The 27,729-nt window shown below is 45.3% G+C and overlaps 1 protein-coding gene across 1 annotated transcript; it reads right to left on the bottom strand.

Moving 5' to 3' along the window:
* Positions 1 to 232: 232 nt before the first annotated feature.
* CARHSP1 (calcium regulated heat stable protein 1) lies at positions 233 to 27,334 on the bottom strand. The gene is made up of 4 exons (XM_040647497.2): positions 27,097 to 27,334; positions 12,023 to 12,204; positions 11,504 to 11,626; positions 233 to 1,982 (listed from the first exon to the last, which is right to left on the bottom strand). Exons 2-4 carry the CDS (start codon positions 12,193 to 12,195, stop codon positions 1,820 to 1,822), a joined length of 459 nt encoding a protein of 152 aa, XP_040503431.1. The 5' UTR covers positions 12,196 to 12,204; positions 27,097 to 27,334; the 3' UTR covers positions 233 to 1,819.
* Between the last annotated feature and the right edge of the window lie 395 nt (positions 27,335 to 27,729).

Here is a 27,729-nt window from a genome sequence, read left to right as displayed (position 1 = left end):
TGTAGGTTAACACGAACAGCTAATACTAAAGACTATATAATGAAAGTAAGACTTCACAGAAATATAAAATCTTGTACACTAATTGATTACACAGCTAGAAAACATGCTGAATTACTTTCTTCTGTTAATGCATATCATCTTAACAGCATACATAAGCAGACACCTGCAGTCTCCTCTGTTTAACAATAAAGAACTTCAACACAGAGTATGTAGAGATCAGACTGAAGACATATTACAGCATTATAACAGCTGCATTTATTGTAAAGAAAGCAATATGCGATACTCCACAAGCTAGATAGTGTTAAACCCACCATTACTTGGTCGTGGTTAAAAACAAAAAGCCTCTGCAGGCTGGTCATTACAGCACACTATAGTGTAATACAGCTTAAAGTAAAACAAGCCATCACAGCAGTTACTGACCTTCATACAGCTGAGCTCTCCCCAGGTCAGACCTTGGAACAGATCTCTGCTGTGAAGGAGTCCTGAGACATTTCCTGACAGCGAGTGCCTCTTGGAAAAACTGCAAACAGGCAACTGAAGTTACACCACGTCACGTAGCTAACAGAAGAGTATCGTGCAATCTTTTTCTATTTTTATTCTTTTTTTTTTTATGTGCAAAGTCAATAAAAATCCACTGTTAGGAAAGAAAAGAGAAAAAATGCTTCATCTGAAAAATGTATGGAAGGCAAACAGGAACAGCATAGTCACATTACTTCAACTATATGCAACCTCGCAGGCAGAGAAGAGAGTCAGGGCAGGGGTGGCCAGAGCACATCCCATCAAGAAAGTCTTCTAAAAAACACAGCTGCAGAATCTACTCCATCCAGAGGCAAGTCTAGTAAGTAACTCTCACAGTACTTCAGTATACGGTGAGCGCAACAGCACCTAACTTGCTTTTCAGAAGTTATTTCTCCTGCCTGCCAGTGAAATGCCACAGCAGACACTTATCAGCTATATGCAGCCAAGAAGGCAGTCTCAATTCAGACGCAGCCAGAGGCTTTGAAGCTACTCTACAGCTTTCTACCACTTACCTTGAAGCAATTTTTAATTTTTGTTTATTTTAAGTAATACTGGCCTATAAAACCTGTTGCTAATCAACCATCAAGGCACCAAAGTAAATTCATGAACAATCCAGGCTTTTTTTAGAAAAAACACACAATATTCCACGCATACATAGACATGTTTGCAAATGCTGCACCTGAAGGCCATCAGAGCATAACCACCAGATGGAGATTTTCCACTGTGCAGCAGCTGCTCTGTTTGCGAGCTTTCTTCCACAAGGAAAACAAATTGCAGCACAAAGCAGCTTGCTCACTCTCGTGTCAAGGCAGTGAGGCACTGCTACCAGCAGAAAGTGTACTCTGACACCTGCAGAAGCACAGCTCAAGGGACCACAGTGATCATGCACCCATGGGGCCTTGCACCTGTGCATCTGCTATAGCTGGCTGTGCTGCAAGGGCTCTCCTTCAAGGCTCCCCGAGTCCCCTGAGGGACTGGAACTGGTTCAAAATGAAGGAAAAAAAAAAATAAATCCAACCCCTCAAAGCACACAAACCACATCTCTTTAAAATACATTTCTGTAAACACATTAATAAAGACATAATTTTTCATTTCATTAGCATCTGGATTGCCTTTTTTTTTTTTTTTCTTCTCCTTTGTTAAATCAGGCCTACTGTAAAAATGGTAATTTTGGCCTATTTCTGCTTTTATTGACAATGCAGTATTTCCTCCCGCACCATTCACGGACTATTCTTAGGTCAGGTTCCCTGGTGGCAGGCGCTGAGCAGTGACCCACGCAGACAGCGTCCCCTGGGCAACTTCAGGAGCTGATGACGTGCCCCGACCAGGTCTCGTGCTTGGTTCCTGGGGCGAGGTGGGTAATGACCACCTCCACGGCCTGCAGCTTCTCATTCTTCGGTGGGATGGTGCACACCTTGTAGGTGACCTCGTCCCCTGACACAGGAACGTACTCGCCTTCGATGCTGTGGAAAGGAAGTTTCAGATCATCATAAATCACATTCCTCCTTTAGTCTAATTTTTTTTTATCATAACGAATATCTTATACGTATAAGGAAATTTGGGGTGGTCTTTTGTTTTGTTCGAACAAACAACAAGAACACCACCACATCAGCAGCCAAAGCTGAGGTTGATTTTAGATGTCTCACAGCAAAATCCAGTGAGATGACTACAAACAATACCAGCCTAAAGAACAGAAAAACCATTACCTACAACCTCTAACATGACTTAAAGTCAGCTGAGCCCCGCATAGGACAGCACTGTTGTGATCCCTGCACCTTCCCCCACATTCCTAAAGCCTCTTCCCCGCTGCTGCACTAGAGGGCAGGGCTGACACTGCTTGCTACTTCATTTTGGAACTCTTTCTGGATTGTACAACTGTACTTACTGGATTTATCCTTAAGTGACTCCACCATAACACTCAGTTTGTCTGTGGTATTTAAAATATTTTTAAAATATATCTTTAAGTAACACACAGCGTCAGAAGCTTTAAAATCACTTGCTACGGGAAAAAAAGTGGAGGAGAAAAAGGTCAATGGCTCTGATGTGTTACAGCATTGCAGCTCTCCTCCAGCACCCGACTCCCACAGGTCACACACTCGCTCCTACCTGCCCACTAATAGAGATGCTGAGCGATGCTGGAGGACTCCCACCCTGCAGCTGTTACTGCGATATGACTGTGAGTCTTGTCTGGGAATACTGGGAAAGCGATAACGGCTGGCACCTTTTGTCCACAGCAATGTACTGATGAGACAGAGCTGCAAAGAGCAATAGCCCTCCTCACCTCGTGTTCAAGGTCAGAGCTATTTAATAAAAAACCTCAGCATGTGCCAGTGAAGACGTGCAGAGATGCCTTCTGAACCACATGTTCATAATTCTTTGACAGGACGTTACTTCACAAGCCCACGCTGAGGACTCCCTTCCCTTCTGGGACAATTCAGGCTTCAGATTTCTTCTTGTTCAGATATTTTTCAGTGGATACAATTTGTAGTGACATGAGGACAGAAGAACAGATACACACTAACTATAAAATCTACCAGATGACTGATTTGCATGACTTGCTCACAGACTTTTTTGGAGGGTTCAGAGAGAGGAAAAAAAGATTCTTTCTGGACAGTTGTGCTTATTTTGCCTTCACTGACACCACCCAGGAATTATACCTTATAAATGCACTGCAGGAACCGAAGACTTAGTAGTGCCTTTCATGTCCTCTCTCTCTGCTGTTAATATTTTTGCTATTACAGGAAAGACTGACAGGACTGACAGGAGACAAATATACTGTCACTTGCTTGACAATTACAGTTGCAACCTCACATCGGATTTCACTTCTCCCCTTAGTTCTGTAAAACCACTTCATGGCTTGCATTGCCTTCCTCCCACTCTTCCTACTTCAGAGCTACCTCAGCTTCTGCTCCCTTGACTCACGCATCAGAACCACTGCTGTAGAGCTGGTGTTGGCAGGTGAGCAGAAGCAGCCTGTGATACAGGGCAGGCCGGCATATACAGTGGAAGCTAAAACTGACCCAGAAATCATATCTTCTCCCATGGGAAGTTCAGGGGGAAAAAAAACAAACTTTATTGTTCACTGACTGATCCTATCAATGCAATATTAAAAATGCTCCCATATCTAAATACAGATCTACAGTCCGTTACAAGGAGTTAAAGGCATTCCTGTCGCTTGAAACATATTCTTTAGACCCTATCTCCCATACACCAAACCCAAGAGGGAATGTCCTAAGATGAACTCTTCAGGGTGGTGCCTGGGAAAGTGGCAGTAAATTGCAAGCAGAAAAAAAATATTTACAGAAAAGCCAAGCTAAATCCTCCTTGATCAGTCCTGACAGCCTTTCCTCCCCATACACGCTGATCCTACTGACCTTTACTTACTTCCGAAGTCCCCAGACGACCTGTCATTAGCCCAGCCCTGTATCATACTGAACATACTGCACTGGAGCTCCCACCTCTGGGCTCTTGCTATGGCTGTCTTCTTCAGTTATTGCCCTTATCTATAGCCCTCAATTCCTCTAACAGGTTTGAGATTTCTTTGGGTGTGAAAAATTAGTACATCCAGTATTTACAATCCTACTGGGAGCAGAGATTCACCTGATCCTGATAAACCAACACCCTTGTTGCCATACAGCCCTTGTATATGCTTTCTCAAGTACTGACCACTGCAAATGAGGAAAAGACAAGTAGAGCATGATATGCACACCACAGCAAGACATATCTGCATTCCCATTGCAGCTGGCTTGAAGTCTTGGCAGGGCCTTCCGAGAGAGTTTCAGCCATAGATGAAATCAAGGACTATCCACCCTCCTGCTGCTCATTGGTGCAGCTGAAGTATACATTAAGAGTTAGGAGACAAGCTTGATGGGAAGTTCATGCCACGTTGTACTAATTGGTACCTGAAAACCTAGTGTTGAGGTCAGCAACCTGAAGACAGACCTGCAAGAACTACAGGAACACTCTGGGGATGAGGAGCCAACACAAAGCAGACAAACTTCCCCAGCCCTCCTGTGCCGCTGTGACAGACACACGCTAGGCAGCAACCCTCCTCTTCCAAAGAAAGGTATCAGGGAGTACCTAACTGGAGACCACAGCAAACCAAAATAAAACAACAAACACCCCACAGGCAGTTTATCTTTCATCTTATGCAAGCAAACGCTTCGTTATCTTGCTGAGCACAGTAACTCATGAACAACAGCTACAACTGTCCACCATGCTGCTGCAGCGCTCATGCAAACAGGTGAGCAAGCCATCAGTCCCAGAAGATAAAGGACTTGTTATCTGAGCTAAAAAATACACAGCTACAACACAACCCATGCAGGACAGCAGTCCCACCTGAGCAAGTATTAGCTTTCAATGGAATACACTGACACACAGACATTATCCATAGAAAGAAATACCAGCCTAGGAAAAAGGCAGTGAGTGGAAATGTTTCCCAACTCAGATGTAATGAGTGCTGACAATAGAAGCCAAAGCAGAAAGTCCAGATTTACTCAAGTACAGCTGAGCCACTGGAACGAATTGTAATGAAAAGTGTTTCTTCATCTGGCCTCAAGCGCCAGGAGCAGCTGCAGACAGGGTTTCAGCAAGCTGAGGCACAGCAGTTACTTGAAGCTGGAAATAAAGCAGCACCTCCTCTTAGCACTGTGGCCGCCCACTCCACAGCACCAAGCATCACCTTTGATTCCCGCACAGAGGATGAACGTGCACAGCAAGCAATGAGATCACAAGTCACCACTTGAGAGGAAGCAAACAATAGGGATGCCCTGCCCAGGAAAGGATCTTAAGTTGGGTTGAAAGGTTTTTTTCATGAACAGGAACTTTACGTGTTCTTTGAGAGCTCCTGTAAAACAGGAAGAGACTCGGCAACATAAACACTTGAATCTGCAGAGAGTAGTTAGGATGTGTGGTTGAAGTAAAAGGACAGTGGGCTCCTGCTATCTCCTGAAGCACCAAAGACATGCTCACACATACAGGCAGCTGTTGTTTCAGAAACTTAAGAAAAATCACGTATCATTTGAATCTGAAGTGAGAAATGAGTACGGATCAAACACTAAAAATGATGTGGACTTTGTTGGGATGAGTTTCACTTAAAATTGAAATATATGAATATACATATCAGGATGGGTTCCAGTAAGAAGGCAGTAACCAGTGCACCTGCAACCCAAGTGGTGCTGGTTTTTTCTCCCTGAGAATTAAAAAAAAAAAGAACCCATAAGAACTTTTCTCAACTAGGAAGCACTTCTTACAGGACCAAGCATCACCATGACAGCATCAGTCCCTTTCCTGGTTCCTGACCTTATTTAAACTGTCACTACAAGAAACTGAAGCTGAGATAAAACCTCATTCAATCCTAACAGTACTTTCTCTCATCTTCTGGTTTGTCATGCTCTTTTTTGGCTGGACCTGATGAAGACTAATTTTGTCCTTCCCAAAGTTATGTGAGAAGGCTGTGACCACACAAACAGCTCAAATTTCACGCTCTGCTTTCAGCCATTAAACCTGTCTCCCACAGATCAGATATTCTTTTCATCCCTGCAGCTTTCTGACTGTCAGTCATTCTTGGTGCCTACCTAATATGAGATTATTAACTCATTGTCCTCTGCATTTTCATATGCACTGGGGACAAAGGTCTTACTTTGCAGCCCGATCACATCCATTTGTGAATGGCATAACAGCTGTTTGCCTACCAAATGCTGCTTCTGGAAATACTGGTACTGGATATATGCAGATTTGCTCCAGCATCGGCGTCACTAAGCAAGGCTTATAAACAAACAGCATCCAGCTTGTGCAGTATTTCTTGGTGGTGTCAAGAAGGAACAGTATAATGGCACCTGAAAGGTGATGAGATGGCTGAGCTGCAGAATGATCCCCCATCAGGAAGCAATTGCCTTAAGTGCTGCAAGGTAAATGAGCTGGAGGAGATCAGAGAAAGTAAACAGATCTTGGAAGACATTCTGTCTGCAGCAGCCATTCTATGCAAAATTTACCTGGATAATTTGGTACAGGAAGTTAAACATAGACTTTTAAAAAATATTTTTACTCTAGCTATATATTAAATGTTGATCTAAGGCAGAGGTGAGGACCTTCACCATTTTTTTAAGAGATCTGTATGCACATTCCTATTCAAACAAATGGATATACATATATATATATATAAATATATTAAATCCCCATCCAGAAACTTTAACGCTCTTTTATATACTAAGCTAAAAATAGGAAATGTTTTCTTGGTGTCAGTGTCAGAATGAGACAATAGAGCGAGTTCTAGCTTATCCAGCAACTCCCATTTCCCAGCTCAGTCTCAGCCTGGTACAGTGGAGCATTTTATTTGCACTATTTTTAGGTAGCTGGGAGGTTATTAGGAAATTACCTAAATAAGGGCTGTTCTAGCTCTTCCTCCTCACAGCTGCTATTCATACTCCAGGGCTCTAGTTAAACCTCTGGGGACAAAGACTAAGTCAAATGGAACTATTCCTGAACAGGAGTTTTCAGTTAATTCTGAGCCTTGTTGGTCAACAAGCCTGACAGCTCCTACAGACCGCTGGGCTGCATTATCTTGCGAGCTTCTTAAAGCTCATTTAACTCTTCAGTATACCTCCCTGTAAACTTGCATCTTCACTAAACAACAGGACTCAGCACAGTAATGAACTATTCCAAGTTTCTAATCTTGGATGCATTCCGATCCAGCATCAGCTGAGATCAGCAATGCCAGCAATGTCTTTATCGAGATGGTTGGCAAGCAAATCAGTAGCAGGAGTCGCCCACCAGTCACACTCCTAACTGGGAAAGACAAGTTTGAAAGAGGCCCAAGCACTAAGAAATCCCATCTGTAAACATTCAAGATCTCTGCTATGAGACTGCCCTAGTCTCTGAGGGCCCTGGCCTGGTCCTCCCACAGCTAGGAAGGAAGCTGCTCTTCTCTTCCAGTACACCACATGCATCACGCTCTTGCTCAGGTCTCCAGAGATCTCCTGTCGTGGTCTTGGAATCCACGCTTGAGGAGTGTTATGCCTCCATACCTGCTCTGAACAGCCAATTCAACACTACACAGCTCACTAAGAGGAAGAAAGTCATGATCACAAGAAGCAGAGCTTTCCAAAGATTTCTACCTGGGCTCAGGCTTTTGCAAGCACCCAACTAAGATCCCATCACAGCAATACCTACTGTTCACATCCAGAAACTAAACCTCTGGCTGTTTAGTTCTGTGCTCACTAACCAGGCTACAGTCTCCTGCACTGCCCACCACATCACTTGCACATACAGTGCAAGTATTGACTTTCACCTATCACGGCTTATATCATTATGTAGAGATTCTGGAGAGGTTTTGCTATAAACACAACAAGCTGGAATTCCTAAGTGCATTGGTGCAACATGCAAGTTTTCTGAGTCAACCTGGGTGTAAAGGAGAACTCTTAGGAAAATCTATCCCTATCTTACTAAGATCCAAACCCCTCCCCAAGGAAGAACTGTTATTCCACAGCCCCTTCCCACCCCCCCCCCCCCCCCCCCCCCCCCTCAATCACACACACACAAACTGCTTATTTCAGATACTTAACAGTTGCAGCAAAGCACCAGGAGAGAAACACATCAGGAAGGAAGCGCACAGCCCAAAGCAGGCAAGATAAAGTGCCTCAAATATTTTGAAGGAAATCAGAAAGTACAGATTTGGCTTCCCAGCAGCCCCAGAAACGGCTGTTAGTTCAAAGGAAAGGAATGGATCATTCCCCCAGCTCAGATTCAGCTCCGAGATGGTTTCTAATTACCAGTTAATTTCCAGTCAGGATCATTACACTCCACTAGGAGAGCAGCCACACAGAAGATGGTAGCATTAACGCTCTGTTTTAAATACAGTGATATAACAGGAAGTCAGAGGAGAGCAAGCAGTGTGATGTCTCCACAGGCACAGGTAGCTCAAAAATCAGTCTCTGTGATGCAGTGGGACAGTGGCCAGGACATAGCTGGGTTCCTCACTGCAGGAAGATGATGTTACTGGTACCTCTCCAGTACAGCCAGCAACAGAACAGGACTGTATCTCCACCTGGGACATCATCAGAAGATATCTCCCATAGCTATCTTTTCCCCTGCCCCAGTTCTCTAGAGTTATGGGTCCACAAGCATATTTTCCTGAGATCACAAAATAACAGGTGAGGAAAGCACAAGTGCAGGATCTCTCCTGGGACACAAAGGTGCTGTGAGTCAAAGCCCTGGGAGAAGTGTAGCATCAATTCTACAAAGCCATCATCAAACATGGGGTCAGGAAACCAGTCTGAAGGACACCCCAAAGGCCTGTGTGCATTGCAGCATATTCCCCTTCCGAGCCAAGCACTAGCAAACTGCAGAAAACCCACAAGCACTGCACATGCTTTTTGGCTCCAAGGTATCAGCTACTTTTTAAAAAGCAAATCCCTTTAAAAAAAAAAGTGTGGTCACTAATTCATCAGGTCTCTCTAGTGAACTATCTCCTTGCCTCGTCTTTGCAGGCACACAGGCTTCAGCCCAAATCCCAAGTCCAATGCAAAGGCCCAGAGGATAAAAAGAAAGTCTCTTTTACACGCTCACACCCAAATATACTGGGAAAGGCGAGTGGGATTCCTATGGACTGCTCATAACCACATCAACTAACCCACTATTTTGGGCACCCCCAACCCACATCACAAGAAAATGTGATCTGTGAACACAGAAGTTAAAAGCTTAAAAAATAAAGGTATCACCTATCTGCTGCGGAGATTGAAACGGGAGTGAAGGACCACAGTGAACGCAAGAGAGAGGTGGGTTAACACCAGAAACAATTAGGAACCAGATCTGTTTCTTACAGGAAGGGATCAGCCAGGGAGGCAGTGGAAATACATCACTGGATTGTTGAGAGTGGGTTGGGTGCCAGAAAGACAGGGCAGAGGAAGCCCCTCCAATTTTCTCATGTATGGTAAAAGAAGAACCTGCTCCGCTTTAAGAGAACTGCTGTACTGCAGAAAAACTGCAGCATACACTACTCTGTACAACATGACTTACAGAGATAGTCTGGCCCCCCTCAGCACGAGAACTAATTCAAATCTGAATTGAAGCAATTAAAAATGAAGAGGAGCAGTATGACCCAAGGACTAGGACACCAAACTGAGACCTGGGAAGCCACAGCTCAGGCTGGAGCATGCTATCCCTTGCCCATCCAACAGCCCTCCCCCTCTCATCCCTTACCTAGAGGAGAGCAAGCTGAGAGCATGGCTGGGTTAGGATGAGGGCAAACCGAAGTGTCAGCAATGTAAATATGCTAAAAATAAGAAATGTGGCTGCCTGTGAACTTTTACAACCACAATGACTTGTTCAGTACTGTTTTTAGGATGGATCGACTGGGTGGAAGAAAGGATAAAGGTGGCACATTGCATCCAGGGTATACTCACTTAACTATAGCATATAGATGGCTCAGAGTCAAAGCACTTTGGAAGTGTACAGGATCAATACAGAAGTAGCATAGCCCACAAGAAGGGACTCCTGTGAGATGGGGCCTCTCCCACAAACCACTAAAATCACAACAGCCAAAAAAAGACCTTTGTAGTGTCGTATAGGACTTCAGCATAGGAGATATTTTGGCTAAAAAGACAAACAGTAAAACATCACTGGAGTTTGAGTTACAGCTGTTTGGAGGGCGATCGAGGGCAGAAGCAGTTTGTGTACCCTGAACCCATCATGTGAACCCATCATGCAGAAAACATTTCAGAAAAATCTGGAAGAATGCCAGCGTGCTCATTCTCAAAGGAGATGTGCTAACCACATGGGCAGAAAAGATAACTGAGGGCACCTGAGTTAATTTGGTACGGCTTTTATTGACTCACCACTGGACAACCACTCCAAAGAAAACAAATGAGGGTTACATAGCTTCAACACTGTAAGCAATAGCTAGACTAAACACTGATAAGTAAATGGATAAGTAGTAGATAGGACAATAGTAATCCTAACAGAGGCCAGTTTCAACCCCCATGCTGGTCAACGACCCCATCTAGAAACAAATATAAATTTGTCTATTAAAACTTGGAGATCATTCAAGCAATAAATAATGAGGACAGTCAGAGTGATCTGGATCTCTTGGCAAGCAGGACCTATTCAAATCAAATGTGCTGCAGTGCAACAAAATATGAAGTCATGTATCTGTGAGCCAGGAACGCAAGCCCTGCTGCCAGAAGATGACAGACTGCATCTGGGATTGCACCAAACTCTGATGCTGCAGAGGATGCAGAGGTCAGAGCAGATAAGCAACTCAGCAAGAGACTAGGGACAAGAAGGGCTAATGCGATTATGGAATGTATAGAAAGAGAAGCAGCAGGAGCATGGAAGAAGTTCTTATCTCTACATACTGAAAATATCAACACAGCTGTATTTTTTTAGTAATTAAAGGCTGCAGCACACTTAGAAAAGAAACTGGAAAGATTGTTTTAGACTGGATGAAAAAAATTACAGACTTGAAAAGCTCAATTCATTTGATTTACCAAAAGGTATATTCAGATATGACAGATCTTCATGAGCTCAAGGGAAGAAAGTGGAGCTACTAATGAACCCTTTAACAGAAAACTTTAACCATGAGCTGCTTGCGACTGAAGCTACACAAATGACTTTTCTAAACAGTAAAGGTAATTAACCTTTATGTTAATAATGATTTAAGTAGTGCAAGGAAAAAAATGAGTTTTCAGCATTGGAAAACTTTAAATTAAAGCCTGATACTGCCTAGATGATTTGTTTCGCATAAAATGCAAGCTTCTGGGTTGAGGCAAAACAGCTTATTCTAATAGACTTGATAGATCTACTACTTCTCAACAGATTTATAGTAATACTGGCAGAGGTAAAATTATCGTCTTCTTTTTCTGTAACATCTGCATAACTGCTTGGTATTAAGGGTGACAGGCTACAAACTGTTCTTAGAATGTGATATATCAAAAGCATTAAGTAATCAAGAAAAACTGAGACTCCAGCTTCCTCAGCAGGAACTTACTCAGAAATGTGTACAAAGATGTCAGGCCCTCCATCTGCAGGGGAAATGAAGCCATGGCCTTTGGAGCGACAGAAACACTTACAGACGCCTTTGTAGATGGGACCCTCTGATGCTCTCACAGTTCTGGGAAATAGAGCACAAAGAGCAGTTCATTGCTGAGCACGGATGCAGAAGGTTCAGCTGCAGCACTCCACGCAAACAGGCACGATGGTTCAAATAACCCTTACACTACGCAGGGAGTATATTCCTCAGCAGCAACTACTTAATAGTACCAATCTGGTCTTAAAGAGAGGGAAATACTTTCAACTTTCTTTATCCAAACAGAGTGTACAAAACTGCAAGCAATTTAGACTAAGAAAACTCTAATCCCACGAGATTTTAAGGGGAAAAGATAACAGTAAAAGACCAAAGTGTTTTCCAACAAACTCAGCCTCCCTTCACCTAGGTGAGGGGCTGATCAATCTGCCCAAATGCAATCACTTGGCTGTCCCTACTAAGTGTAGTTTTCCCAATACTCACGCTGAATACGTCCTGGTGCGCCGTGTGGGCAGTGGGCTGGGGATGAGGTACCCCCTCATGGGAGACGGGGAGCGATCTCTCGTCCTGCGGTTTTCAGGCAGATGAAGAGAACTGGGTGAGTGCAGAGAGGAGGGGGACTGCTCCGAGGCAGATGCAGCAGGCTCAGAAGACATTCCTGATGCCTGAGAAGAGAGAGAAGGAGATCTGACTTATCCACAAATGGAAGTTTTCATACAAAAGTCACAAATTCTTCAGCTTATGATTTTGCAAGAATATGACTCATTTCCTGTCGACGTACATATGGACATAGTTTAACCAAAATCTCCTGCTGTTTCATAGAATCGTTTTAGTTGGAAGGGACCTTTAAAGGTCATTTAGTCCAGCCCCCCCTGCAAGGAACAGGGACACCTACAGCTCAATTAGGTTGCTCACAGTCTGTTCCAGCCTGACCTTGAATGTTTCTGGGGATGGGGCACCCACCACCTCTTTGGGCAACCTGTGCCAGTTCTTCACCACCATGATCATAAGGAACTTTTTTCTTATATCCTATCGAAACCTCCCCTCCTTTAGTTTGAAACCATTTCCCTTTGTCCTATCACAGCAGACCCTGCTAAAAAAAAAACATTTCCTTCCTTCATATAGCCCCCCTTCAGCTACAGAAAGGTCACTCTCAGGTCTCCGAGAGCTTTCTCTTCTGCATGCTGAACAGCCCCAGCTCTCCATCTGTCCTCACAGGGAGGTGATCCATCCCTTGGATCATTTTGGTGGCCCTCTTCTGGATGTGCTCCAACAGATCCATGTCTCTCCTGTACTGACTCCACATTTGGATGCAGTACTCCAGGTGAGGTCTCAGCAGTGCAGAGCAGAGGGGCAGGATCACCTCCTTCAACTTGCTGGCTGCCCTTCTTTTGATAGAGCCCAAGATACAGTTGGCTTTCTGGGCTGTGAGAGCACACTGCTGCCTCATGACCAGCTTGCCATCCACCAGCACTCACGAGCCCAGTTGGGCAACACTGTGCTCAATCCTTTTGTCCTCCTTTTGCTTGCGTTGACAGTGGGGATTGCCACAATCCAGGTGCAAGGCCTTGCATTTGGTTTCACTGCACCTCATGAAGTTCTTTTGGGCACACTGCTTGAGCCTGTATAGGTCTCTCTGGATGGCATCCCATCCCTTGAGCGTGTCAAACACACCACACACACTGGTGTCCCCTAGCTTGCTGAGGGTGTACTCATTCCCTCTTGATGTAATTGATGAAGATACTGAAGAGTAATGGTCCCAGTACTGACCCCCCCGAAGGACACTACTCATCACTGATCTTCATCCAAACACTGAGCCATTGACCACTACTCTCCGAGTATCAACTTGCAACCAGTTCCTTGTCCATCAAACAGTTCACCCATCAAATCCATATCTGTCTGATTTGGAGAGTATTGTAGGGAACTGTGTCAAAGGCCTTACTGAAGTCCAGATAGATGATATCAGTGGATCTTCCCTTGTCCATTGATGCAGTTATGCCAGGACAGAAGGCCACTAGGTTGGTCTGGCAGGACTTGCCTTTGGTGAAGCCATGCTGGTTATCCCATATCACTTTCCTCTCTTCCATATGCTTTTACATAGCTTCCAGGAGAATCTGTTCCATGATTCTCCCCAGCATAGTCAGTAGTCCCCTCAGTCATCCTTTCTACCCTTCTAAGAAACTCAATGAGTTCATTTTTTTTCTGTACAAAGCCTCTGAACTGTACACAGCAGCTTCATCAAAAGCAGATAATTTCATAACAAACACAGTGTTTTAGAGTTTACTTCTGCTGTGCTCACAGGCAATGGCTCCCAGTGCTGAGATCAGCCTCAATATCAGACACTGGCATGCCCCAGACAGACTGGGTTTGACAGCACAGTGGTCCTGCACCTGTACACAAACACATACTACAAGAAAGAAATATCACAGAAAGAAATGCAGAAATAAAGGCTACATCTTCACTGCTGGAGGTTATTTTCACTATGCAGTTTAGACCAGTGCTAGCTTCATTCACTATGGCAGCTGCTCAGCTATTAGCACACCTGTTAGAACTTATTATATCTTCAGCTGAACTGGAAGATGAAAATCCCAAGTGCTCCTTAATTCACTTCAGGCAGAGTCACACAGTTTACTCTATCAAGGATGGGAACGTGTGAAGACAGCAGAGCTGGAAGGCGATGGCTGACTGCACGAGTACCTCTGGCCTGCAGACACCACACTGTGCTTCAGTGGATTCAAGTCTGCTACAAAATTCCTGCAACGACTCTGTGTATGCATTCAGGCTCACAGAAGCCTGAGTCAGATTTGCTCTCATTCACATCCTACAGCAGAGGACCCCTTCTCAGCACACCAACAGTGACACATGGCTCATCACACAACAAGAAAAGCCTCAAGGAATCCATGACAAGAGAGGGAATGATGAGAAACAGCAGCACTTCTCCACACGTCTGCACAGCTTACAGGTACACAAAGGGACAGATGGAAGAGAAATAAATCAGCACTGCTCTGGTGTGCAAACTCCCTTCCATCACAAAGGACAGAATAAGTAATACAAAAATAACCAATAATTTGGTATGCTCTTAAATAAGAAAATCTAAAAATATCTGGATGAGTTAGCAAAATGTGTAGTGATATAGGTCAAGAGAATATCATGAAGAACAGAAAAGCTGTCTTTAGGTCCAAGGCTCACTGAACTGAAATCTCATCTCCATTTTGCACCATCCAATCCACACCCACGCTCTCCAGCCCATGAATTATGGAGCAGATCCCTCACACACGTGAGATGCAGCCCTCTTGTCAATGACAAATTCTCATTATTCCTTCCTGAAACTAATGACTAAAATTAAACAGGTCTTTTAAGAATGAAGTCACTGGGGAACAAAGGTGTTTGTGTTTGATTCTTCAGGGTACTGAGAAGGTAAAAGTGGAGAGTCATGTTCGTGCACCAGCTTAAGCTTTCCACCCTCCTCTTAAGCAGAACAGAGATGGAAACAAAAACATGGCTTTAAATTGTCCAAATATGGATGGCATTTGCAATCCACCGGCTAATGCTCTGCCCAGCATCACAGACAACGTTCAGCTAAGACCAAAATAACACCAAAGGGATGTGATTTTCCAAACCTTCTTCAAAGAGGCCTGCTGCAGTCACTGGTATGAGGAAGTCTCAGATTTGGGAAGGCCTCTGCTTTGGGCAACCTGCTTTCAAGGAGTGCATGTTTTGAACTGGCAGAGCTACAACTCTAATAGGCCACAGGAAAAAAAAAGCGAAATGATTAAAATTTAAACTATTTTAAATGATTAAAACCTCATTCTGATAACTCAGCATCCAACTTGGGCTTTTGCACAATTGAAAATGCAGCTTTCACAGAAACGCACACTTTCTCTCCTCTAAATATAAACCAGCAGGTGACACACGAAGCGCAGAGCTCTGCACTCATCTGCAGCAGCAAAGCTAAACACAAAGCACTGCCCATCCCCAACCTGAAATAAGGGCAGAGAGGCGGAATTTTCTCTCTTTTTCTTTAAAACACAGCCAGGCCACATAAATATTTACAACAAAACAGGCTAAATGGATTTAGAAGAGTGCTAATTTAGGTTATTGTTCTCATTTAGGTTATTTTTGTGTCCTCCGCTCTTCAGATAGGAAGCAAAACGTGGTGTGGAACACGCAGTACCACTGCACCGCACAAATGCCCTTTTTGTTCACTGCCCACGGCCACAGCAGCCAAACAGCCTGGTACCTTCTGTCACACCAGCCCAGAAGTGACAGGAACTCTGTGGGGGCAGATGCATGGAGGCCGCCCGCCCAACAGAGAGCACAGCTCAGAGCAGGGCAGAGGCCTGAGCAGCCACAGGAAGCCTGCAGCTTTACGGAAGCGGTTGGCTATTTTATTGTTGCTCACACACAGGTTCACTTGACAGCACTCCTCCTGGAGGAGCAGAAGTGCCGGCCCCGCTTCTGCAACCACTGAACAGATGCAAGGCTGTGCGCACGCAGGAAGGCACCAGCAAACACCAAAATCAACGCCCACACCCGAATCCTCCCATCTTGCCTCACTCGTGCAGGTCTCACCTTCCAAATACAGCTACTGAGAACTCTTACAAAGGTTTTTCTGACCTTGCCCTTGGCTCTGAACTGAGCGCTGCAAAGCAAGAACGCTCTCAGACAGCTCTCTACCTGCCTCACCTCAGCAGCTCTGACAGAGGGGAAAATCAGGGCAGGATCTCTTCTTGAGCCAGTAAAGTATTTGCCTTCCATTATCTACTGAATGAAGGCAATGGGATGGAAGGCAGTGACATTTCCAGGTGCTGCACTTCGCAGTACTCCAACCACACACTGCCTTCACCTATTCCAACACACAGTTGAATCAACTTTGACCAACACAGATTTATTTTAAATAATGTAGGAATGCACCACACTAAAACACAGATAAAATACAATGCATAGAATGCAGTACATGCAGGAGAAATGTCTTAAGTCCTCCCCTCCAAAAATAATCTATGGAATTAATTACAGTAGGTGACATGCAAGTGTCATCATTTCCTTATACATTTACACATTGTTATTCAGTCCTCCTTTAAGTCTACCCCATATACTAAAAATACACCAAATACAGCAGTTTGGGGGAATGTTAAATATTGTGAACAGCACCACAATGCTACAAGGAAATCTAGGTTCTTCTGAATGAAGGAAACACCAAAAAAGCCAGAATAGGCTTCCTGGTGGCTGTCACCCTGTCACATCTATCTGTGAACGATTCCTTCATATAGTACCAGCATTACAACACCTTGAATGCTTCTGAGATCAATTTTGCTCCAGGGCAGAATCCCAAGCAGGCATGTCCCTTGCTCTCACCCACTGAAGGCACAAAGGCATGCAGACTCCCACTCCTCCCACTGCCTTGCTCAGATGAACGTGAAGGACCAAGGGTGCAGAAAGTTTCTCCTTCCAGCTTAGTTTGCTTATGAGCAACTTTCCACAATTAATACTGGCGCTTCAATTAACATTAAAACTTGGAACACTTGCAATACGCATGTGATGTGTCAACAGAAAGGATTACTGTATAAACATTATGCTCTTAGCAGGCCACAGTTGGAGACCAGGACGCTGCCCAACTGTCCCCACACTCAATAAAAACCTAATTATAAGGTAGATAAAATACAAAGAAAATTCCTAGCGCTCATCTATGCATGCGGATTAGTTTGGATTAGAACTGGGCAGAGTTTAAGCAGCAAAGTTGATTTGCAAGCAGCACAACAGCAAGCACCCTTTCCCAAATGCCATGGCTGCCCTTGAGCTCCTCCAGCGAGCAGCTTGATGCATCTGAGAGCAGTACTGCTGGAGCTGCCCAAACCCACCCTGCACAGCAGACATCACAGAAAGGGATGGCAGGGGAACAAAGTCAGCAGCAGCTCATGAAATACACTGATAAAGAGAAAATCTTACAGGTGACCTTCTTTCACTGTTCATGCAAGCAGACAGATTAAAAAAAATAAAAATAAATGCACTTTAGGTTAAGGAACAGAGAAGACAGTTGGATTAGGTAGGTGAATATTTCACCTGGTTTATGGTTGTAAAGAAAGCTATATGGTGATAGACCATGACTTACTCTAACAAAACTACAGAGGAATCAAAAGCCTATTTTACTAGAAATGCTACATTTGCCATCACTGATACTGCTTTAACTTCTTGCACTCAACTGCCCAGCACAAATAGCTATCCAGGGTCTTTTATCTGTAAGCCGTCACAGGAAGCTGTACCCAGCTGGAGTGCATTAGCTGCCACAGGTGATAGCACTCACTAGGCTTTGCCTGAAGTAAGAGTGTACAGATTAACAGCATATTAAATTTAAGAGGCCATGAGCTGGGGAGGAATGCGGTCAGTCTACAGTCCCAATGGTTTCTTTAGCAGCGCAGTGATACTGGTGTCACAGCATTGCCCAGGTGCACGCCAAATCACAGCCAGAGCCAGGGACAGGAAAGCACTGCACCAACCACTCCTCTCTTGGAGCAGAATATACCACACAAGTACACAACAGCATATATTGGCTTCTTCAGATATAAGTTAATCCTACATGAATCACACAGGCTATAATAAAGGGAAGATAATCAAGAAGACAGATCGCAGACTTCTGCAAAGACACAGGGGAACATCAGGATGACTTTATCCAGTCTGACACCAGTAGCCACTAATGTCTGCCTAGGTCAGAGTGAAATACAAGGTGAGCACACAGGGTTACTTACCCTCAACATCTTTCTAACATCCTATAACATAAAGCTTAAACAAATGCTATGCCAAAGGTGGCACAATAACATGCTAGGAGCTTTGCCAAACCCTTCCCAAGCCCTTTAGCACCACAGTATCCTGTGGCAAGAAGTCCCACAGCTAAACTGACATATGAAAAAAATCTCCTTTTAATTGACAGTGAATATAAAGACATTAAAAAAGGACAGAGTTCAGAACACAGAGAACAGCAAATAAGATCAGAAAAGGAAAGGGAAGGGCATAAGATACAACAGACAAAGGACGGGCAGCATTAGCTCAGAGGAGCACAGAGAAGAGTACAGGCTTATTCATAAATCAAGCCTTAAATTTTCCACTAGAGGTGACACAAATGGGAGAGAGACAGAAAGGGGGGGGGGGGAGGGAGGGAGGGCTACAAGCTTCTTTCTGTTCTTTTCCCTGCTTTTACATTTCTAACTACAAAAGGAAAACCTCGTGGCTTTTTAAAACACATCTTAGGACTTCCAAATTGCTCCTCTGACTTCACACTTGAATGGCTGCAATTACTTTTTCTTAGACAATAAACCCTAATAGTATCAAATAGCTCTAAAAATTCAGCTTGCCAATGAGTTAGGTGGCTTTGTGTGGACCAGGAGCCAGATGTTATCTATTCAGCACTTCATGGTTTCCAGCAAAGAATCAGTGCTCGCACACGAGACTGACTGCTCCCTTCATCACACCCTTAGCCAGGATTGGGAACTTTGTTCTTGGATAACAGAGGCAACACTTACTATGTATCAACTTATTCTTGCTAAATAGGCTTCAATCATACTGAACTTACATTATTTCCCAGAGGAAGCACAATATAGGGATGAACAGAGAACAAACTGTCCCTTCCGGCGCTTGCTCTCAAGCTCCACGATCTTCTTTTACTGCTTTTTCAATCCTGAAGCTTTGTTCCTGCCCTTACTTCCATGCCAGCGCATCCCATGTGAGTTTGTTCCAGGAATTACATCATTTTGGCAGAAAATATTTACACTGAAACTTGTGTAACCTCTCTTAAAGTGTCTCATTCACTTAGCATTCATCCACAAGGCAAACAGACTTACACAACATCGTGCAATTGCAAGGAACATAAACCCTAAGGTACTTTGGAGAAGTTCTTCCTTTTCCAGCCTCCTCACATGACAGAACCTCAACCACAGTTATGGGTACGGTTGTTTGTGTGCAACTGTGAGATCCCCAGGCTACTAAAATCCCCTGAAATATTTATGTGGCTCAAGTGTTTCTCAGAACAATTAGTTCACTGTGTTTTCTCCCTAATCAACATTTTAGTAGGAGAAAACAGATCACATTAGGAAGGTCTACAATCAGGGAAGTTTGAGATCTTAAGAGTATTACCAAGGGGGAAAAAAAAGAGTTCTCCTCTGAGGATAATTCATCTGCCAACATCACAGCAAGACGCACATTACAGGGTGCTGAGAAAGAAGTCACTCACAAAGAACTCAGCCACCACACTGATACCACAAGGCACCCACGGACACCAGACTCCTCCCAGCCCTGCCTCTGACTGTTCTGACCCCCAGCCTCACTGCCTGCAGCACTACGCGTCATTTTAAACATCCCACCCCCAAAAACAGGTATCTTCCAATTGTCTCTCAGAAATTAACCAAAAGGCTTATGATTAAGACCTCATTTGGAACCTACATCAAAATCAGTAAGTGGCTGACAAATGCACGATGTATTGAAATTTCTTAGGAAAAAAAAAAACAAGTCCTATGTATACGACACGACACAAGGGTGAAAAGAATCTTAGCTTCTGCTGACCAGCAATCAAATGTTCTCAATTTCCATTAAAGTCCTTCCTTGTGCTGACCCACATATTCCTACTTGTGTCCTATTTCCAAGGCTTATGCTATATATGTATAAGCTTATAGATCACTGGCCCACTTCACAGTTGCATTTCTATTTTTCTTCCCTCCACTGTATTTGTCAACCCAATTTACAGCATAGCCCCCCACACTAGATACAAGCTTCTGCTCATCCAAAAGCTCTGGCCAGCAAGGCTTGCAGCAGCAGGGGATGTTCAGCCCTCATACCCAGCACAACTCCGACAGAAACGAGAGAACAGGAATTTATCAGGACACTGCCAAAAGGAATTAATTCCAAGTGCAGGACTCTCTTTCAGTGTCTTCACAAGAAGTAAAATAATCTCAGTGTCCAGCATAGAGCCCAGCCTCAGGGAATTCGGGTGCCACGTGATTTAACTGCTGTCAGCTCTTTTCCTGCAGATTTTAACAGAAGCGCTCTCCCAAGCCACGAGGAAGATAGGGATTTGTATTTCTCAGGAAAAGCTTCTGAAATCTGAACAGTTCCCATCCCTGCAGCCCTCCTTTGGACGCTCTCTCTCATAGTTTTATGCCCTTCTTATATTGTGGTGCCCAAACTGCATGCAGTGCTCAAAGTAAGCTGCACCAGCGCTGAGCAGAGGAGGATCCCTTCGCACACCTGGCTGTGCTGGTGCACCCCAGGGTACAGCTGTACCTTCCACTGCCAGGGAACAATGGTGACTCACACAACTTGCCACCAACCGTACGTGGTCTGCAGTGTTGACAAACTGGTTGTCTCTATATGGTGTAAACGGATCTTGTTAGCATGAGTAGTCATACAGCTGAGGCACACACCCACCACTCACAACCTCCCAAACTGCTTCAGGAACAACAGCCACTTCAGCAAGCATCATAAACTCTTCAGAAACCAGACATTAAACAAATTCTGTCACACTCCTTTGACCAACAGTTTGGGAAACAGATTCCTAGGGGGAAAGAAAAAAAAGACAAGAAAAATCTCTTTAGTCTCAAATCCATCTTACAATACCAGCAGTCCAGTAGGTCTACTGCAGGTAATGTATCATTCTTATCTGACTGATGGGAAAATGGACCTACGTAAGTTTGATTGCTTTCAGTCCAATTACCACGCATGCAAAACCTAGTTTTTCTTGCTCAGCACATTCGCTCTCTGTGTTCAGAGTCAGTTAAATGGCAACAGGAATGGTATTGTTTTACTGCCCATGAAATCGCAGCGCCAGCAGAGCCATGTGTGTGAGGCTGGATTTCGTGTCTACTTACACATCAACAAAACTATTTACCATGCCCTGATTTCGAGAATTACGTACGGAACAGGCCAGAGCTGTCCAGAACCAGAGATGCTGCAAGTGTTATTTATGCCTGCTGAGTTCATGCTTCAAAGCTAAACAAGATAAAGCAAAGAAGCAAGCAACAGATGCTTTCCAGGAAAGGTAAAAAAATAAAAATAAATCAATAAAATAATCAACTGATAGAGGGAAAAAAAAAAAAAAACAAATCTTGAGGCATGTATGTTCCTTCAGGTTTGAAACTGACATAAAAAACTTCTGACTTCATTACTTATATCAGTTTCATTTTATGATAAAACTGATATATAAAACTTACAGAAAGTACACATTTAACAGGAAATTGTACTAGACACTGTATTACAGCAGTTACAGCCGGGACAGCTGTCCAATCCCTTTGGTTCTTATTTTACTCCTCTGGGAGGATTTCCAGGAGAAGTCCGGCTGCAGAAGAGCCAGAGAGGTGGAAGGATGGGAGAGGCCAATATGTGAAGCACGGCAGCCATACAACAGCCCCACAGCCCTGTGCCACGGCTCTGCCAGATGCAGCTCTGGCTCCAGCAGCCAGCTTCCTTCCTAGAAAGGGAAGGAAACTGCCACTGTGGGTAAAAGACAATGTATCTTATCTCATGACCCTAGGAGAAATCTCTGTTTCATGCTAAGAAATATTAAATTATGGGTGAAAAAGAAACAATCAGAAGAGAAGGGAGCCATGTGGATTCACGTGGAGACAAAAATTACCTAGACCCTTTGCACTGAACAGCTGTGAGACTTGCTTTTTGGAGCTCCCCAGAGTCCCCGAAGCAGGCAGAAGCAGTCCCTCTGCACAGAAACAAAGCGTACGCTCACTCAGAACCTGAGACTTGCATAAGACAAATAATGAAACTGCTTAAAAAAAATCATTAAAAAAAAGTAATAGGTATAAATTCTGTAAACAGGAAATACTCTTTCTCCCCCCCCCCCCCTTCTTAAGTAGTTACATTTCCTCTTTCAAGTGATTGTAAAGAAGTTGCAATGACGACTGTGGCTTATTTTAATCACTGAAAACAAGCAAATGCCTTTGACCAGCTTTGTCCAATTGTATCATGAAGAGAAAGCCATCAAACAACAACCAAAAAGCAGGAGCTCATAAAACATTATCTTCCCTAAAGCTAGAGTGCCTTGGTCGACGTAAACAAACCAAACACGTGAGTACTATCATAAAACCAAAATCCCTCCCAAACTGGAAGGCAAGATTTAATGATCATTTCCCAGACAGACTATGGCTAGACAGCCCTTAAAATGGCAAGGGGCAAAAAAAACCTGAGAAAAGTGATGCTCCTTGGGAAGGTTTTAAGACGCAGAGGCTTCAAGGGCAAAACCACCACTCAGAACACGGACATCCCACCTCCCTGCCCCAGGCAGCACTGGGAGGGCAAGGAGAGCATCAGAGACGCTGGGTCTGCTGCAAGCCTCCCTGCTCCTTACCTTGGTAGTCAGGGGAGTGAACAGCCCTTTGAGAGCAAAGGCTCACAGTGAGCCCTGCTGTCACCACCCAGCAAGGAAGCACCTACCACACCATCCTTGTGTACCACAGCTGTGAAACACTCAACCCAGTTTTGCTTCCTACCTCAGTTTTATGGCAGCCTCCAGCGCTTGTAAGCCTGCAAGTTCCCACTGTAAGCTGTACCAGCATGGACTTTGCTCTTCTTGTTGGGATCAGCTTTAGCTCTTAATACTCTGCCACTTCCGAAGTCATATGCTGCCCATGAGGCATGGCAAAGGACCAGCACTGTTTAATATTTAAGTGGAACTGTTGGGTCAAGGTTCTCTGTTTTCCTCTATCTTACATGCAGTGATCTGATCAGATCGGGCACAGAGCCATGGGGGAAGGACAATGGCCATGCAGCACACACAGCCTTGCGTGCTTTTTCCAGAGTACTGTAACAGAGCCCTTCTCCATCGCACTGTTCTCAGTGGAAAGCCACTCCTGGATGTAACTGCTGGTTACTTTCTTCTCTCAGTGCCTTTACCTCTCCATTATCCAATCACCTTTCAAGGCAGGATGCAGCTCAGAGCCAGCTGCTAGGTGAAACACATCATCGCAGGGCTCCAAGCAGAATTACTATCCCAGCAGCCCCGCAGGAATTCAAAGGCCACACCTAAATTTCCTGTCCTTGAAACATGGCAGTATTTAAACATCATTCAAGGCTATCATCACACCTCCAGCTCCTCCCTGGCAATACACGGAATTCAGGACAAGTGTCAGATAGGACCAAGGAGCCCAACACACTGTGGATAATGGGTAAAAACTGTAATAGCCATAAGGAAATGAACTTATTCATCTTCCAAATTACATTAATAAATGCAGCAACCTCATAATGCTAGGGACATTAGCCCCCCGAAACTCAACCATTGGTTAAAAAGGATGTCTTGGGTTATCTTATTATTTATCCTCATCTTAAACTGACCCAATGAGAGAAGCAGCTGTGCAACTGCCTCAGGCCAGCAGCAACCAACCAACCAGCATAGCTCTGAGATCAGACAGCAGGACTGTAGCCAGACAGTAAAACTATAGCATCAGAGGAACCACTCAAATGAAAACTGATAGAGCTGAAGCCAGGCTTTCCAGGCTGTTAAAGCCCCCTCCACCAGCATGAGATCAGGCTCCCAGGGCAGAACACACGCCCCAGTTACCCAAAAGCTCTATGGCCAAACCAAAGAAGCTGCGACTTGACTTGCATGGTGTTTTACATCTTCCCTGGGGCACAGCAAACAAGCATCACTTTAATGCATTCCACGTGGCCACAAATAACAGAAATGGAAGACAAGTAAGTGCCTTTCTGCACCATGCAGAGAAAGAACACATCATCTCAGTTCCTCTCCCAGATGCACCTTGCAGCTGACACCCAAGCTCAGGCAGTGCTTTGAGATGCCACCACGTGACAGAGCAGCTCCACCTCTGCATTTTCTGTTCCCTTTTTTTTTTTTCCCTCTTGCTAACCAACTGCTTGTGGGGGGAAAGCAAAGTTTTCCAAGTGACCTTGCTCAGAATTGTTTACAAAAACCTCTGCTCCATAGTAAGAGGCAGCTGGGTGTTCTCAGGAAGGGGTGACTGCAAGAAGCAGTGCTGCAGCAGGGAGAGTTGCACACTGCTGTGTGCAGCACCGTCTCTGTAAGCTGTACAGGCACCACGTACTGCCTCGCCACTGCTCTTCCTCACAGCCTGGGTTGTATCACATACTCTACATCCACACATCTGTTGCGAATAATGAAAATGGGCACAGAAAAGACCTGAACTCAGTGCCTGCCCAGCAAAGGTTGGCTCAAAGGAACAAAATTACAGAACTGGAAGAGCAGAAAGCAGCACACGGCTATGGCTGCTTCACTTGGCTCTGAACCCCCCTTCACAGCCCCCAGAGACAGCGTAGCCAAACAGCAAGAGCGGAAACAAGCAGCTCAGAGAGCAGAGGAAATTAAGATAGCTGATCTGTGGAGGGGGCTGCCTCGGATATGATGAAAAGACAATATTAGACCAAGGCAGACGGAAGCGAAACAACCATCTCTACCTGCCCTGGGAGAAAACAGTTCGGCAGATTAATGCTTCCTATTTTTCATTTCAGCTGAGCTATGCCAAGGAATAACACATCACACAGACCTAAAATCACCACTCTGCATCTCCCATTTCTCTCCAGTGTTTCATCAGTTCCATTTTGTTTAGTTTCCACCACAACCTGTTGCAAAAAGCAGGATTTGAAGTTTTCCTAAATTTCATACTCACACGCACAAAAAAAGCTCTATAGCTATTTACTTCCTTTTATCTCCCCAGAGATTGCCACCACCCCTGCACAGCACAGACATCTGCTCCCAGCCCCACATGAAGGCAGCTCCCAACCCAGGGCAGGGCTGCGATGACCACATGCAGGGCTCATGGCTTGCTCTCCTGAGGAGGAAGTTGTGGGGTTCTACTCTTTTCAAACTAAGCACCTCTCCTTAGAGTCTCTCAGAAACCCCCCAGGTGAGGGGCAGACCTCCACCAACATCAGAATATTTACCAGTGATTTGAACTGTTACAATCTCACCCAATTTCACTAATGATCAACAGCATACGCTCCTTCACGCTGAGTCTATCCCATAGGCAATTATCCAGTAGAAACTTTAGCAGAAGGAAGTAAAACCAGGGACAGCTCTCCCCTTGAAGCCCCCCAAGCCACAGCCAGTGGGATTGTTGGTCAGTTTCTCGTTGCTCACTTACATTCCCAAGCAGAAATGCTGCTGCACTCTCACACGAGTTATCACCCTTGAGCGCTAATTTGCCCGGTGTTGTTTTGTCCCTTTAATCCCCTCTCAGAGATTACATCTGCTGGCTCTTCCAACAAGAAGCACCTCTGCCCCCAAGGCTCCCTTCACCTCTCCAGCACTCACCACTCACAGATCAGGGACACGAGATCAGGGACACGTGCCCCAGGGCAATATTTAGCACCACGAGCAACCTCAGCCTACAAATAACCCAACACCACCATTCATTCAGACAGCCCCATGTCACGCAGTCTAACACCATGACACCAATGGTTTGCTACCATGCTGCTTAACTAGTGTTAGATGCATTCGTACTTGTGATGCATGCAATCCCTCCAGCACACAAAGATTGGCTTCACTAGATGTACACCTCTACCCAAACAGCAACAGCCATAAAAGACAACAGAACTCTGTATAACCCAGCTCAAAATATCAGGCTGCTTTCAAGTTATTTGCATGCAGATACTTCTATGTATACACGCATGCAAATAAGGGAGGATGTTGCTGATGGAAATAAATACAGCCATGGGAAAGCTACAGCAGCAGATGCTCAGGGGGCAGAGGGTATGTGTGGCCAGAAGTAGGTGCACAGGTCACACAAGGACAGAGGTGGCACAACACCGTGCTGCCCTGATGCACACAGGGCTGCAGGACGAGCGGCAGCCACGGCCCGCTCCTGCAAAGGGTTGCTCACCAGAGCCACGTTCTGTCTCCCTTTACTCGTTTGCCAAACAATGCAAAAGTCAGAAGGTGATGCTTACAGCAGCAGTCGAGAGAAAAAAAAAAAAACACCTTTCAACCACACCAATTAAAATAAAATATGCCACAATAATTCATCAGGAGTACCACGTCACAGCAGCCCCAATGGTTTCTCAGACTCTCAAGGAAACCAAGCACAGCACCACTGGGGGTTCTGCAAACATTTCTCAGAAGTAGCTCTGCAGCTCCAGCAAAAACAGCATCACAGACGAACTTCAATCCCCTCCCTTAGAAGCCAAATTCAGAGGCACAGATCCAAAACTTAAACCTGGAGACTTCTCCCGAAGAGCAAGCAGCGACACGCACGTACACCCCGTGTGCAAACACCACGAAATAAGAGCTTTATCCAGCCACAGCGAGCGGAGGAGCTGCAGCTCAGCTCACTGCCCTCAGTACAGCCAGAGCCAGAAGTTCGGGAGGGCCCTCAGCGCCCAGCGCTGCTGGAGCTCGTTCCTCCCGGCGGAAGAAAGCCCTCACTTCGCACGCTCTGCCTTCCTCGCGACGTATAAAATAACACCGCTGACTGTAACAACGGCGCATCCCCAGTTCTTAAGTGTAAAAAAACAAAGACAAACAAAAAACCACACCGAAGCGCATGTATATAAAGAAATAAGTAAGAAACGAGCTTTAAGGGAAGCCAACCCACCGGCACGGGGAAGACGAGGCTGAGCCGGGCCCCTCTCCGGCCGGCACGCCCGGCCCCACCTCTCCCGCGGTGCCCCGCAGAAACGCGAGCAGCAGCAACAGGAGCACCGAGCCCCGAGCCCCGGCCCGCAGCGCCCGCCGCCCCCGAGCGCCCACCCCAGGCCGAAGCCCCCTCGGGGCACCCCGCCCGCTCACCTCGCACAGAGGACTCGACTCGGCTCGGCCAGCAGGCAGGCGGCGCTGGCTCGGCCCGGCGGCCGCGCGCTATAAGGCGGTGGGAGGGCCCAGCCCCACAGCCCCGCTCCGCCCCGAGCCCGAGGCGGCGGTAGGGGACGCGGCTGCTGCTGCAGGGAGAGGTGCGCAGCGCCCTGTTCAGACCCGTGCTAGCAGCTTCGTGCTTTTCTTCTCGCTTTCTTTGCTCTCTCCAGCCAACCCCCCGGGCTCCCGGAGCGCACGCACAAAGCACCTGGTCGCACAGGTGAAGTTTTCTCCTGGGAACAGACAAGGAGAAGAACGTGCCTGGCCTTCAGCTTGTTCGTCAAACTACAAAATGCCAGTAGTGAGCTGAAAGAAGAAGAAAAGCTGGGAGAGCTGTATTGAATCTAGAGAAAGAGAAGGCTCCAGAGAGACATGG

Source organism: Gallus gallus, chromosome 14, assembly GCF_016699485.2.
Source record: "Gallus gallus isolate bGalGal1 chromosome 14, bGalGal1.mat.broiler.GRCg7b, whole genome shotgun sequence".
In the NCBI taxonomy this organism is placed as follows: Eukaryota; Metazoa; Chordata; class Aves; order Galliformes; family Phasianidae; genus Gallus; species Gallus gallus.
The sequence above is the reverse complement of the archived record's forward strand: the minus strand, read 5'-3'. Positions and strand labels throughout refer to the sequence as shown.